Here is a 16082-nt window from a genome sequence, read left to right as displayed (position 1 = left end):
CAAGATAGGGAGGAAGGGAGTAACGCTGTCAGCGTATGATCTGTGTTGATAAAGACTTCATGCACGCTACTCTCCATCTCTGGTCGACCTTACTCCCTTTTGCCTTTATAGTGCCTTTTCCTACAAAGCGGTGACGAATACCCACCCCAGTGTCAGGTATCTGAAGCTGTACGTCTGTTCTCTTTTAGGCAGCCTCATACAAAACAAATATTGTGCAAGAAGCCTTCCAGGAACTTGAGAAGAACATAAAGTTCTTTTGCTCTTTGGATCCGACCATACTGACACAGAGAGGAGGATTTATGTTCTGCAGGGAGTGTGAGGTTACGCCTGTTCATCAAAATGCACTGCAACACACACACACACACACAACACACTCACTTGAGAATTACCAGCACATGTATGGCATGCAAGATCAACAGCAATTCTAACACAGTAAGACAATTCTTGGCAAATCTGAGCACTTCCGGTGCCTGATTAATAAAGAAACAAAAAACAGGAACACTAGTGTGGAGCTTCACCAAGCTTTTATTTACATGCGCACCATTTCTTATACAAACTAGATTACAATTCAAAATGGAATACACAGGTAAAATACCCACTAACATTGAGAAGAAGTGAGATTCATGTGGTTTTATGCATGTTTGATAGAGGTGTGTGAGGAAAAGGAGCTGGTCTGGGGTTCTTAACAAGAGAAAAATACAAAATGTCCAAGAGGTCATTAAGGTTTCTAGTGGTTTGTTGATGTTTTCTCTTTTGTTAGCTTTGACCCAGCGCATGATGTGCTGCATGTGTGTGTTTATGTCTGTGTGTGTGTTGGGCGTAAAGGGAGGTCACCTGTGCTTGAATGAAGGTAGTAGCAATGAGTGGTTGTGTTGAAGGAAAAGCGCCACTGTGACTCTCAGAAGAGCTGAAACACTTTACACTGAACGTACAAAATGTCAGGAACACTTCGCTGCCCGTGAAACCTGCAGTTTATCAGGGATCAATGACCTATCTTTGAATACAAAAGATCGCATCGATCCCGAGCTTCACCTTCTCAGTGTTCTTCACAGGATAACTACAGAAGTAATATTAAATACAATCAGTGTGGGTGAATTTAAACGCTAAGCCGGTCATAATAAATGATAGTGTTCTGCAAGGTTTAGATAAAATGAGGTGTTCCAGCATTTTTTTTTTTTTTTTTTTAAATTACATCAAAGTTGTAATCAGCTGGTCATTGAAAGCACCAGGATGTTCATGTAAAACAAGGAGGGTTGTCTCTGTCTACACATACGGAAACACTTGTATATTAAACCTATTAAAGCCATAGTTCAGAGCTTTTCAAGTTATGTTCTCTGGAAAAGTTATGAGGAAATAATATCTTACCTGCTGTAGACCGCTATTTGAAAGACCTCAATTTGGAGAAACAGAGTTCAATTCTTACTTGATTGGCGAGCTAACAGGTCGTCAAAGTAGATGCTGATGTCTTAAAACCTCAAAAAATTCATGGCAATTCATGTGAATACTATTTTATGAACTTTTACATCGTCCTAAACTTTAAAATACACCGTTATTCCAGCAAAAAAACAAAGTATTGCAAAATTAACAGTGATGTCAAGGTTTATAAATTAGTGTTCACATGAGGTTTTTGACATGGGAGTTGTTATGAGACGGCCTCGCTCGGACTAGCCGCCAGCTCATCTTCTAAATCCCATTTCATAAAATCTGAACTATTGCTTTAAATGAGCAAGATGGTGCAAGATCTCCTACCTAAGCCTTGATCTTTCTTCGAAAAAAGAACAGAGAGTGTGTTTGGGGGCTAAAAATACTTGGTCCTCTCTGTATTACGATGTCTATAATGGGACATAACCACTTGGAGGGTTGAGGGGGAGTTATGCTAACTCATGCACTAAACCTCAGATAGCACAGTAGCTCATTCCAGCAAACCATGCACACCCGCTCTTCTGCCTTGGCGTCAAAATGATATACACAAATCTGTACACTATGATACACAGCAGGGAATACACTTCATGTCACTACCCCGAATAGGAAAAGGGGTACCAGAGCTTGCAGATGCTACAACAATGGTGCTCGCGACCATTAAAATAAACAAAAAAAAAATCTGGTTCAACATTTAAATCGCTGGTAACAGTGTTCCCACCTACCCGGCGCGTAACTTTGTTCAATAATTCTTCAACTACAGAGGTATCACGAAAAATCCAAGGGTCAAGTACTAACATCAGTATATAAGGACAAACAGCGAGTATATATGCATTTTCACACGATTCATAATGCATAAATACAGACATGCATACAGTTGGCTGTGCTGTATGCATCGTGAGATATTACACATCCTTGTGAGATTAATTCAGCTGAAATCAACTTGGTAGAGAAACACGTACACAAGTCAGGAGATACAGGAAGTCACCTGCAGGAGCACCAGGCGTGTCCATGAGGGGATGTGTCTGTGTCACAAGTCCAACAGGAGGAAGAAAAATAGCTATGACAGCAAAACCAAAAAACAAATAACAGACATGCGTGACTTAATGATCCTGATGTTAATCCTCCTTCCTTCTCTTCATCTCGACGACCAAAAGTTCACAGGTTACAAGTTCACAAGCACAAAGTATTAGGTTTTATTATCAAGAAATGTACTGTGTAAATCCATTTGAATGTAAATATTTCAAATGGGAAACCTTAATGTCCCCCCCGCCCCCCCTGAGTGATTCTGTATATGCATAACAAGCCCCACAAGCTCACGACAAGAGCTTAACTCAGATCCCTGCTAATAGATTTTTATTTTTATGTGTGTGTGTGTATGTGTGTGTGTGATTTGGCTGCCAGCAAATCCTACTGTCTGTTTCAAGTAAATTTGGCAATATACAGAAATAGCTTATTGTTTTACCCAAGAAACAAATGGCTTTGAGAGGAATGAGCCTTTAAAAAGGAAACCCTGCTCCCGCTGCCGTCTTCAACCTCGCCGCGCTTCGTGTGGCTGCAGCTTTGGGCTTTCTGCAGGTAGAGAGTGATCAAACAAAAAAAGAAAAAAAAAATGCACGGCTTGCTCTCAGGACAGGATTCAACACTGTTTATATAGCACCTGTAGTGGTGTGGAAATGTTCACAACGCTAGCAAACAGGTTTTCGTTTTGGCTACATGATATGCTGTGATAAACGACGTCAGCGGAGTTCACCATAAGCTATAACATCTAAAACAGACATAAGATCTTTTCCTCCCCCTTCTTTGTGTACGCTTTAATGTACACAAGGATGCAGAAATGAGCTAATTATAATAATGACCCTTAGCATGCTGCTGTTACTTTAAATTCAAGCAATGCATAATAAAACAGTAAGTGCATGGTATTAAATTTAGGATTTTTTATTTATTTTTTTTTTTTTACTTCCAAGGTTTCTGAGGTTTTGCAAAATGTCAGTTAGTTTGTATGAGTGCACGCAAGTGAGTAGGATCCTTCGCTTCCATCTCTTCGTTTTACTAATACACCAGAAATGATCCATAAACAATTACAATAAAACAGAAAACCCCCAAAAACAAACACAGAACAATTAAAATAACTAAGAGCAGAGGGATTTGTTTTACTCCCAATGTAACACATATCAGGAAACAACTGGATCAGATTTACACTACATCGCTTCTTGATTTTTTTGTCTTTTTTTTTGCCTTCAGTGGGAACGACTGCACCACGCTCTTCGAACTTCTTCGCTTGATGTTTTGTCCCTTCTGATAAGCGGTGTCTCTTTGATATCAAGAAAAAAAAAATTGCATAATTCCAAGATATAAGTGAGTTTGTTGTGATTGTTTGACATAGCTTTTATTTGTTGTCGTTGTTTTGTTTTGTTTTTTCACAGGAGGCTTTAAGAGCCGATGTGCAGCATCTCCAACGTCTGTCAGATTGTTCGTGGTTCACCAGTGTGGGAGCGCAGGTAAAGCTCATGAGAGGAAGTCTACTTCTGTAAACACAGGGTTTGGATTTTACGTTGTGCTGATGGTTGGTTTGGCAAAAAGGATGGTGTGTGTCTGAACGTTTCTTCCACCTCATAGGTCAGACCTGTAGAGATAGAACAATAACATATGTGTGAATTCAAATAATCCCGCTGCTTGACAAACATACGTCCCCTTGTCTTTGACTAAAGTCACACATTTCACTTAGAAGAGGCACAAATTAGCCAACTGTGACAAGTTCAATAAGTTCTCCTTCGGAAAAGTGCAGCTATAAGCTAATGTGGTTAAAGCTGCCAAACAATCCTCTGATTTCTAAAGAATTAACCCTGCAATTCAGTTACTCATTTTCTTTCTCAGGAATTATTCTTTCATTGAGCAATTTTGTGATGTTGTAATTTACTTTATAAAAGCAGTCATCTTTTTATACATTATTAATTAGTGGATAGAATTTCTAAAACAGAATGAGGTCACAATGACGTTCATACTTATTCCAGATTCACATGCTGCAGAAATTGTCAACTGATGGCCCCAGGGGCCATATTTGGCCTGTGAGCTCACCCTGTCTGGTCCGTATTACATTATTAATAAATTACACACAATGCAGGAGTCAATAGTAGCTCAGCAGAAAGTGTTTATAACAGCAATATCTTTGTCAATCAGAGCACTCGCTCACAGCACGGGATCAGGGGTTAGTCCCTTTCAGAAAACACTTTCAGGCTGGCCCTAAGTCACTGTCTTCCTGTCTCAGAGTCACATAAGACTGAGGCAGCATGGAGAGTTAAGGTCAACCCACTTCTGTTTAGCCTCTGAGCCACCAAAGGAGGAGATTAATGGAAATGGTTGATATGTTAGGGCAAACCTGCATTTTGGCTCGAGTGTGTGATTTAGAACAAGAAATGTCCGCCACACATTTTATGCAGTGCTCCATGTTGGTTATACAACGTGCTTCCAATGTTTCGATTTTAAAGCTAATAAGTTCACACGAGCAGCCCTGAAGCTAATAATGTTAGCAATAGTGAGCTGAGCAGTAATTAGCAGTTGTATTAGCCACTGCTGTGAATTTATAACAGCCAAGAATGAACTAAATAAAACAGAAAGGTCATAATTACCAGATGCTTTGCTAATGAAAGGTTGAATGCCCCACTGTATGCATAGAAAAATGTGGCCTATCAGATCAGCACATCTTTTTGGTGACCTCTGCCTTAGAGCGTGCTGAGGTTTCTGTGTATTCTATGGTGATTACAGACACCTTAAACAGCGCTACAGTGAGAGCTTTTAATATTTACCAATTGTAGAAAAAGAAAAAATGCAACTATGTCATTCTTAATTCATAAAGGCTAGATGTGCTCCATAATGTTGTGTTGCCATGAAACCTAACACTGAGTCATACACACCTGTACTGCTCCTCCCCCCTCAGCCAGGAACCCAGCTTTGAGAGGTCTGCTTGTTATTTGCGAAGTTGCCAACTCCATTCATGTTGACCAGAGATTCAAAATTAAAATCCAGCCCATCCGCATCCATCAGATCATTCCTAATTATGGAGTCCATGTCACACTCCAGACTGCCGTTGAACATCTCCAGGTCAAGATCTGCAGGGAAGCGATCTTGACACCCTCCACTGCTGCTGACTGTGCCGTTTAGAAAGATCGAGGGGTCAATTTGCATGGAGGAAGTCCCATTTCCTCCCAGTGGTGACAGTAGAAGCTGCTGTTTGGCGTTCGCCAGAGAGTTAGCCTCGTTGGCTAAGTTCACGTCTCCATTTAAAGACCTCTGGTTGTGGTTGTTGCTGTGCAGCATCTCTCTTTGGCTGCTCTGAAGTCCTCCAGTCGTCCCAAAGGTCATTACAGGATCGTTGCGGACCATAACATTGCGACGTGAGTTCTGGGACATGATGGGGGCTGCACTTGCCTGTGACATCAGTGGGTCAGACTGGGTCATCATTACATCACTGTGGTTGTGACAGTCGGAGTTGAGCAGGTCTTGTAATATTTGGCCTCCAAAGCGGGACATGCCGAGGGTGGAGAAGGTTGTTGGCTTGTTCTCCTGGATAGTCTGCATGGGGGACGAACGCAGAGAGGAGCCTGGTGTGTGGGAGCCAAAGATGGAGTTACTGTAATTATTACTTCCACCATTTGAGGAAGAGTTGGAAGATTGAGGGGACGTAGAGGATGGTGAGCATATGCCATTAGGTTTGGACCCAAAACTGAACCCTGAGGAACCATTCTGTGGGGTCTGGCTAGCGGTGGTTGGTGCAAGTTTAATGTTTTCTAGCAGATCATCCATCAGTTCTTCTGTCATTCCATCAGTCAATTTCATTGTTTCTGCCAGATCTGTCAGGCGGGGCAGCTCAGTGGTAGCAGTCTTCCCATTGGCTGTGGGGTTCCCAGGAGATAGTGTCCTGCCAGGACTGGAGTACAGCATGGGTGAAAGCGGAGGCTCGTCATCGGGCACCTCGTCTAACTCAGGGTTGGCCAAAATGGGCGAGAGCCGACCACTAAGTGTGCTGGCGTTTGAGTTGGTTCGAGAGCGGAAGTCTGTCCAGGCATCTAGCTCCTCACTGCTGCGTGACGTTGGGCTCCCAGGCCACTTAGATGGACCTGACGGGCTGTCCCCACCACCTTCCCCAGCTGCTGCAGCAGCAGCCTGCAGGGCAGCCTTCTTCTTGGCAGCTCGGCCACGGGCAGACTTGGTGTACTTGTTGCTGTTGTCCATGGAGACTGCACGGCGTCGTGGAGCCTTGCCACCCTTCCCTCCCTCAGGGTTGATCATCCACCAAGAACTCTTTCCGGTTCCCTCGTTCTGGACACGGATGAAGCGACTGTGGAGGGAAAGGTTGTGCCGGATGGAATTCTGTAACACAAAACAGAGAAAGAGCCTTCACTGAGCAATGTGTACAAAAGCTTTTTGAAACAAGTCCTCAAACTATTACTGTCATCAGTATTGATTTGTTAGTGAGACAAACAAAGAAAGCAAAACAAACTCTGTTTCTGTTCCCCTAAAAATATAGACAGGCTCGCATTAATGTGAAGTGACACTTAGCGCTGATGTCAGCATTGTCCCTGCTGTAGCTTTTGTGTTGTGTTTATAAAAGAGAAAACAGAGACAGAGGTCTATAATCATGCATCTCTTCAATTATGAACAACACAAACAAAGAGCCTCTGTGTGTCAGATTATGGGTTGTTTGGGTGTGAGTTTTGGCTGGTGTGTGTTGATAAACTCTGATTTCTTGTGAAATCCCAAAAGGCCCATTGTGGAGGAATTGGTGCACATGACAGCCCCTACTAATGATCAAGTGTTTCATTCATCACACGCAGCCGTGTGCGCACATTAAGAGCCCAAACTGCAACATAGCCCTGTTGACTAACTTGTCCAACTGTTGACACAGTTATCAGATGGACATTTGTTCTTACTCTCCAATCTCGCTGCAGCAAATGTCCACAGTAACAGTGTAACTTTCGGAATGTCAAGGTCAGTCTGTCTGTCCAAAACTGTGGCTCTGAGTGAGCTATTTTGAAAAATTAGATGGCCAGGTTCATAGTCCACACACAAATAAGCCTTTATACCTTAATAACTTTTACCTACGACAATATTACTTTTGTGTCTCAACAGGTTTTTAGGTTTTACAGATAAAACCTATCAGACTGTGTTGAGCGCTCATTGGCTAAGGTTAAAAAGAATAGTTGGTAACCATCATGAAATTAATACGTATCTTATTGACTGGCTATATCACTTTGTGGTCAATGTTTAATGATCAGCAAGACTGCCAGGTTTATATTAACAGGATGACATGGATCTGCTCTCTGAGCTACAGTCCTGTGCAAAAGTCTTGAGACCTCGGTCATTTCTTTATGTTTTGCTTCCTTCTCCTTCTTTAAACACCACAATGTTAAAATGTCTGTGTACAGCAACATAAAAAAAATTTTGATTTCTGTGTGTTCCAACTTCAGTAACTACATACTCGTTACAGTTACAAAATCAGGCACCTGATTGTCAGCGCCTGCAGCGTCAGAAGCTCAAAACAAGAGCCACTAGCAGAATAAGCTGTTTGGCAGAGAAGATCTGGCAAGTTTTTCATGGGCGCAACCCACATACTCCACTCTGCTGCTCAACCCACAAATGCATTTTCCTAACAAATGTGGCCCCATTTAAAGGGAAATAAGCAGGCTTTCCAAAGGTGTAAGATTTTTCACCAAGAAGCAACTGTTACATTAAAGTACCAATGAACCAAACTCAACTTTTCTTACTTTTTGTGCAGTGTTTTGTTTTTTAACACCAACAAGTTAATTCCCAAAGAGCTATTTGCTGAAAACTTCAGCATCTCTAAAGTCTTTGCTCAGATTTTTTTCCTTGTTTTTTAAAGACATGAGTTTCAGATATTATTCATCTGCTGGATAGTTTTTTTAGTCCTGACCTTTTTTTTTTTTGCCCTTCACTTGTCAACTTTCTTTGTGTTTTTAAGCACACACTGTCATGGTCTGATGCAAGAACTGGACTGAAAAAAAAGTCAAAAAGAAGCCAAAGTTCAAAGAAGATCTTTGAAGCATCTCGAGAATTATTGATCAAGATCACTTTAAAAGCCTATTAAAGAAAAGTCTGACTCCTTAGAAGCAAAATATATAAAAAATAAGACAGATTTAAAACCTTTGCACAGTAATATAAATGGGAGCACACAGATCCAAGGTTTGCAAAACTCCACCTGTGTGGGAGTCTGACTCTAAAAATGAACGTGGTGAAATGCATATAGAGCTGTGAAGGGGTCATTCGGGATTCAGTCAATTATTGTAATTTTGCTGAAGCTCAAACCACAAATACCTGAAATTATCATTGTAATCATAGTAGGTTTCAGGGAATAAAACACTGGCGAGAGTAGGTTTCGCTATTTTAAAATAATGTTGACTTTGGTTAAATTTAGGCTAGAAAAAGAGTCAAAGTTTAGGAAGTGATACTGTTTAATAACACTCAAAAGCGCTAAAACATTTCCACTGTATTAAAGAAGCTTATGGCAGCACTGGTTTTGAGTAATCAGTGACTGTAATTTAAATGAAGGTTGCATTGATGTAAGCTCTGTTTAGGCAGTTTTTTAGTACTCCAAACTGCTGTGACATTCGATCCCTCAATAAGACCCATGTACATGTCCATCTGGGCAACCCCTATCTCAAACACATCCACCCACTCAAACACATTTTGCAGCCATCTGGTTGCTTGAGAGGACACCAATATGCGGTTCTTATGAGAAAACAAAATAAAGAATCACAAATGTTGGAGAATGAACACAAACAGGAACATTCTTTCTTTTCAATACATGTTTCAAATGTGGATATATGCTTTTTAACTATACTTTATTTTCCTTTCCTTTTCTTAAGCTGAACAATCTGCTAAAGGCTTTGTTGAATTCGTTATTTTGAATTCCGTTTCCTTTTCTTTCCATACTCCCTCCCTTCTTCTGCACTTTCTGTTGTTTCCCAAACACATCGCTCTTACGGGCCCTGAGGGACTCCGGGGCAATGCTATATCCTCCCATATAAACAACCCCAACCACCATCCACAACATTTTCCTCTCCGGTTTCCCTCCAAGGTACATTGTTTTGCTCCCTCCGAAACAGGACAGATTTCTGAGTTCAAACCAGTGAGAACCAACATTTTTGAGCTTTTGTGGGAATTGTAATGTTGTTTTCCACGAAGCAGTTATGTTATTTCTGGGCAACGGTTTACGGATGATTTGGTATGGATTGTTATTCTGGTCAGAAGTGGTTCAATCAGGGAGAAAAGAGACGTTTAAAGTTACATTTTTGAATGTTTTGTTGGTGGCCAAACTGAACCGGCGACCTTTTCCGAGTGTATGTAGCTGTGCTGAATGTTTGGAAACACTAATGTAAAAGTTGGACTTATGTGTGACCACTGTTGTGCATCTGGAGATTCATAAAATGGTGCCTGGAATCATGAATGGGGCGTGTGTCTGAATGCACAATTCCCGGGTGTGTGTGTGTGTGTTTTGTGCAGTGGGGTAAGATGTGAGGAAATACCAGGGGGACTCGTGTTTATGCTCTGCCAGCATCTCTGGCAGCATGATGCAAAGCTGTTTCATTACCAAACTTTTCAATAAGCACATGCATGGACACACATTCTGGCTAAGTGTTTCCATCTGTAGGAAGACAGATATTTTTAGAAGAAAAAAAACGACTTCTGTTGCTGAATGAAAGGAGGAATGAATGATTTTTGTTCTCCTGCTGCTTCAAACTCTCACCTGCCAGCACTTTATAGCCCGTCAATCCTTTCAACTCTATTCATCCCGCAGTCCCTCATTCCCGTAGCCCTGCCCACTCTCCCGTCTTCCTTCCTTCTTCAACAATGTTTCTCTTTTCTGTGTCACCAATCATTTCCTGAAAATGTCAAGCAAGGTGCTTCGGTGTTTCGGAGTGGCGACAAAAAGAGAAGCGACATTTGCACCCGGTACACGGACGGTGACGGAAAGAAAAGACAATTATGTGCCAAATGAAAGCGAGAATGACTCACAGTGAGAAAGAGGGTGAGAAGATGATGGCTGCAAGATGAAAGGAAGGAAAAAGTGTGCGGTATATCTGGAACGTGTGTGATGGACAAGAGCAATGCTAGTAGCAGATCCTCCTACGTTCTCTACGCCACAAATATTGTGCCGATTACACCTGACAGTCTGGAAAAATCAAACATTAAAAACAATTCCTTTAAGGTCGTTTTTCTGAAAACAGCTGAAACCTGAACCTGGTAATCTGTGTCTCTAGTGGACAGACCTTTAAAGGGATTCAGATACTATGAAGTGGTGCTATGTGGAAACGTTCTGAACAATTATGAGTGAGCGCATGAATGGTCGTTTGTCTTGTTTGTCTCTAGGTGTCCATGTGATGGACAGGCGACCTGTCCAGGGTATCCCCGCCTCTCGCACAGTGATCACTAGAGACAGGCACCAGCTCCCCCACAACCCACAAAGGAAAAAGTGAGTAAAAAAAAAATGGATAGACGGATGTTTTTACCAGCAGGAATATCATAATGTGCCCCCGGCCACACCAGAATTGCTACAGCTAGATGCTGCTACAGATATTTGCACGAATAACAATAAAACTGTAAATAAAGGTGTTCATTCGCATGAACCAATTTTTGAGTCGTTTTAGGATGACAGCAATCCCCAATCTGGCCCGGATCAAACTCTCATTTCTCCAAAATCAGGTTGTCCAAAGATCTATCTACAGCAGGTAACATGTTAAATGTTCATAACCTTTCTACAAGACCCCACTTCAAAGGACCTGAACTATCCCCTTAAACCGTTCAACATTTTCTTTGCTGTAAATCTCATGGAGCTACTCAGTCACTCATATCATATCTCATCATGTTTGATGTATTTAATGACACGTTAACTAAACTGCCCATTAGTTCATTTAAGACTAAACAAATAAATAAAACAAATCAAGATTTTGATCATTTCTTGATACTATGCTTATAATATTACACAGAGGAAAATTCCTGTATGCTAAATCAAAAATCTCTCCCCTCTTCATATCCGCAAGTTTTGTTTTAGCTGAATAAGTATGACTCAACATTTTTATTTTTTTGGAATTGTAGTCCTGCCTTTCAATTTTTCTGTATTAAGGACCCCTTTATTACAAACACATTTACTTTAAGTTTTGTTCCTCAGTGAAAATATGTACCAAACTGGTTTTAATGTTTACATCATGTTGTGAGAGTGACACTGTATTCCTGCGACTGTGAGCTCCTCTGGGGTATTCCCGAAGCCCCATTAATAAAAACAGCACACTGAGACAGCAGCTCTGATTCATAGCTCGCACTAAGCAGCCACAGGAGCTAAATAACACACACACACACACACACACTAACACAGATGGCAGCAGACGCCTTCCAGAGAAAATTCATAAATTTAGGGATTTTCTTGCTTCAAAGGGGGCTTTGTATCCCAATCTTATTCTGCATTAATTATTTTGGTTTAACCAAACGTGCAGAAATGTCATTGTTTAGAATGTTTGCTTTACTTGACCCCAGTCTAGTTTTTTTTTAATCATCAAAGATGTATTCTTCATAAGTAATACAACTTCAGCCATTTATATCCCAATTAGAGCACATTCACTCCTTTAGTTCTTTTTTATTTCTTTATTATTTTCTACTGTTTGCACTGCAGCAAGCTCACGATACAAATGTCAGTTCAAGTGATCACAAGTACAAACTGAGCTATCTGTTTTTATATCGAATGAACTCTCCTTTCAGCCGACGTGACTGGATGGACACTGTAAACTTCACAGTTTTCAGTTTTTATGAGATCTGCTATCAGTTAGATACTTTTGAAGCCAGTTTGCTCAGAGTAGCCTGACAAAGCTGAACTTTGTATGACAGGCCTGTGTGTGTGTGTTTGTGTGTGTGTGTGTGTGTGCACCAGCTGCAGGCAGAGCTCAGGAACATAGAGACCTTTTTGTCTGTCAGCAACATGTGGGAACAATTAATCACTGTCAGCAACCATGCAAGGAATCCCTTTCCCTCCCTTTTCTCTTGTCCTCTGATTTTTGAGAGTGGGTAGTGAGCTCATATTTGCATTTATGTAAATGTGAACACGAGAAGCGGCGTCTATACCAGCATTTCTCGTTAAGACGGTTGTAAGGGAATTAGATCCAAGAGAAAGCACAAAGCGTATGCTGTAAATGTAATAAACCTCCTCAAGGTGAGTCAGAGGCAGAATTTTCTGATTGGTTCAGATGATTTTAAGTGTGCTTCCTAATTGGTTGCATTTGTCCCGGCTCCAGCAGCAATGATTGGTGGAGCGAAACTGGCTATGTAGCCAGGCAGTGCAGAAAGGGGCGGGCATGCACGGTGTTGCAAGTGTATTTCATCACCCTGCTACAGCACATAGGTGAAGTGGGTCAGTTTCACTTCACTATGCTGCTGTACTTGATTTGCCTTGGAGAAATGCACACACACTTATCTTAACTGGAATTGCAAAGATAATGAGAGAGAAAGGAGGGAAGACACATTGTATTCTTTGCTTTGTACGGCAGGAAAAAGCTGTGTCAAAAGGTCACAGAGTCATGGAGCTGGAGACAGGGCTGAGTCAAAGGTCAAAGTGCTCTGGGTTTGCAGCTCACTTATTATGTTTTAGCCACACCCTTTAAAACAAAATAATAATACAAAATCTGTTTCAGCTGCTGTGATTGGACAAAATTTGTAACCTGAGCCTCACAACAACCCACCTTACACTGTGTGTGTGTGATTCCACAGCTTTTAGGTCATTATATAAACCAGCACTAATCTGAGTCTAATGTCAACAGTGACTGCTGCTGGGTCAAGAAGACATTTGGCACCAAGTCATTTATGATTTAAGACGAGGGCGGGGAGCAAACAGCCGTGATGAAGCTTTATGTAAGTACTGTTTGTCCAGAAGATACCGTGAAGATCAACTTATATGATATAAGTATATATGATTATATAGTATATGCTGACTTTACAGCTCTTATTTCCTGTTTATAATCACACCAGCCTATCCACAAGAGAACAAACAACAAACCTCTCAAACTTTTAAACATATAAACTATATAAAAGTTTTGATTTAAGTAGTTTACGGAACATGAAAGAAAGTACTTAATGGTTTAAAAGTCCCAGTAATATAAAGAAATGAGCTTATCAAGCATATAAATACTTATTGGTAATAAACTTTATATTGATATTTTTAAACATGACAGTGTTAAAGAACTGCAAAATAAGAGCTTTGATGTAAAATTAGACCCACATACTGACCTCAAAGTTCACTTTGAAGACAAACACAAATAAGTCTGGTGCAGATGCTTAAAATACATATAATTTACTGTTTTACTTTAAAATAAACAACTTTTATTTTTAAAATTATGTTGTCTCAGTTTTTGTCTTTATTATATATAATAGGATATAATACGCAATGTGTATCAAAACGTGCAAAACTCTTAGTGTATAGAAGAAGTGTGTACGTTGTAGAGGGAAGTGAAAGTGTGGGGCAGTAGTAACAAGTTAGCGATATGCTTTTTTGCGTTTGCAAGGGGACTGTTATGTCAGTAAATGTTAAAACTGGAGCAAGTGCACAAAGCTTGTGAGAGCATAAGAGCTGCAGCACTACAACGGCTCAACTGTGGAAGAACCAAAATAACTGATGACATTGATGGCAGAAAGAAGAGTCGCAGCAGTTAATCAGCTCGTGTCTGAAATTGGTTGGTTTGAAGCCTGACAGGAATCACAGGTGATCACATGATCTGACGCTCAAAAATCACCTTTTGTACATTTACGTTTAATGTTCAGTAAATGTGCATTAGCTAAGGGGCAATCCAAAATCAGATTTTTCTGTTTTGGCAGCATGTTTTTGATGTGGACTGAGTGGAGACTCATCCTTCACGCTATCTGTAAGGTGGTTAAAAAGAAAGTTAAAGGAAGCACTAGAGATGTCTGAAGCTATAAAAACAAATTTTAGTTTAACCAGAAATTAGAAAACAATCATTTAATTCCAGTTCACTGGAATTCTTAGATAAAAAAAATCAAATTTGGCAGATCAAAGTTTAACAAAAATCAGAAATCCAGACTGGCCTAGACAACTGTGATAGATAAAGCTCTAGAAATACGCAACTGTGGGTCTGAGGCTACCTATGTCAGTAATTTACCTACATGACACACTGAAAAATGAACAGAGACATTAAAATGGCAAATAATAGCTAGAGAGAAATTGGTCAGACTCTGAAGGAGGAAAATAATTTGAGTCTCGGCAGAAGTCGACATTCTTCACATGTGTGGAATGCTCATTCAGTGTAGACTGAAAATTTGGGAAACCTACACATTCGTGGTGTCTGTGTGCACACCTGGAAGTCAGCATGAATCCAACAGTGGGCAGAGGTGTGGACAACATGCAGGTCTTTGACACGTATGAGCTGGTTTATAAATAAACTGCCTGGCTGGTCTGTGCTAACACTGCAGAGAGAGGACGGTTATTTATACTGTGACCCTACACACACACACACACACACACACACACACTCTGAGGAACTCACACAAACACACATTTGGTCCAGGTTCCAGCTGCCCTGAGCTCTGGACTGAAGACAGAACATTCCATTCTCTTCAATCATGAGTGCATTTCCCAGCCAGCAGCCTGGTGTCTCTCTCAGTTGTGTTAAAGTCGTGTTTATGTGAGTGGTGATCTGGAACTTGACAGAAAGTCTCTCATTACACCTTCCTCTGCTTATTATTTCACTGTTAACATATTGAGGTCGAAAAGGAAAGCCAGACTCCCAGAGAGACTTGTGAAATATCATTTCTTGTAATGAAAAGGGGTCTTGTTTTTGATTCATAATATCCTACTGTCTTTTTAAATCACGTTTCAGCTGCGTGCCTCGTCCTCCGTTCTCTCCGTCTTTGCCTGGATTCTGGGTGTATCCTGTTGTGTAAGACCACATGCTCAAAGGACTCCTTGTGCGCTCCTGTACCTTCTCCAATTGGCTGGCCCGGCCCGATGTGTGGGAGTTGGCTGACCCATCCCACCTTCGACAGCCAATCGGAGCAGGTCACTGCAGAGGCACGCTGGCCGTGTCACCTCTGCAGAGCTGCTCCGGGTCAGTGTGTTTTAATCAGCAATAGATCGGTCGCCTGTGTCCCAACAAAGCATACGCCACGGTGACAGCTTGTGGCGTGCACACAAACAATGTGACCAAAAGTGCAAAGGTGCGTCCGTGTTTGTAACTAAAAGGGATAATGGGTCATTTCAGCTCATGTTTACACTGTGAGGGAGAAGATCTAGTCCACTTCCTGACAAGGGATAAAAAGGCAACTTGAGAGCAAGGCATATTTGTTTGGTCTTACGTAACCTGAAGGAAATTTAACAGCCATCAATTCCTTTGCAGCTGACATTTTCACTGATATTATGCCTCATTGTCGGTAACTCCTCTGCAAAAGGAAGCTTTTGAATGTTAGTGAACCCGTGAGTCAGCACAGAGTCCTCCTTTTAATTTGATTTATCTCGAGATTATGTAAGAAGTGATTCCCATCTTGTTTGCCTTTTGATGTAAAAATGAAGAAAATTCTCATTTCTTTTCACAGGTTCAGGCTTAGGAGGGGTTCTGTGGAAAGGTTATGAACAATTAGTATCTTACCTGCTG

At 41.0% G+C, this 16082-nt stretch overlaps 1 protein-coding gene across 1 annotated transcript in view; it reads right to left on the bottom strand.

Annotated features, from left to right (window-relative positions):
* Positions 1–507: 507 nt before the first annotated feature.
* foxo3b (forkhead box O3b) overlaps positions 508–16082 on the bottom strand; it is a 43392-nt gene continuing 27817 nt past the window's right edge. The window contains exons 3-4 of the mRNA XM_017423286.3: positions 5334–6789; positions 508–4045 (exon numbers count right to left, since the gene is read on the bottom strand). Coding sequence (XP_017278775.1) covers positions 5353–6789 — 1437 coding nt within the window. The 3' untranslated portion in view covers positions 508–4045; positions 5334–5352. The remainder of the gene's footprint in view (positions 4046–5333; positions 6790–16082) is intronic.

Source organism: Kryptolebias marmoratus, linkage group LG19, assembly GCF_001649575.2.
Source record: "Kryptolebias marmoratus isolate JLee-2015 linkage group LG19, ASM164957v2, whole genome shotgun sequence".
NCBI classification, from domain to species: Eukaryota; Metazoa; Chordata; class Actinopteri; order Cyprinodontiformes; family Rivulidae; genus Kryptolebias; species Kryptolebias marmoratus.
Note: the sequence above shows the minus strand (reverse complement) of the source record. Positions and strands in the feature narration are given on the sequence as shown.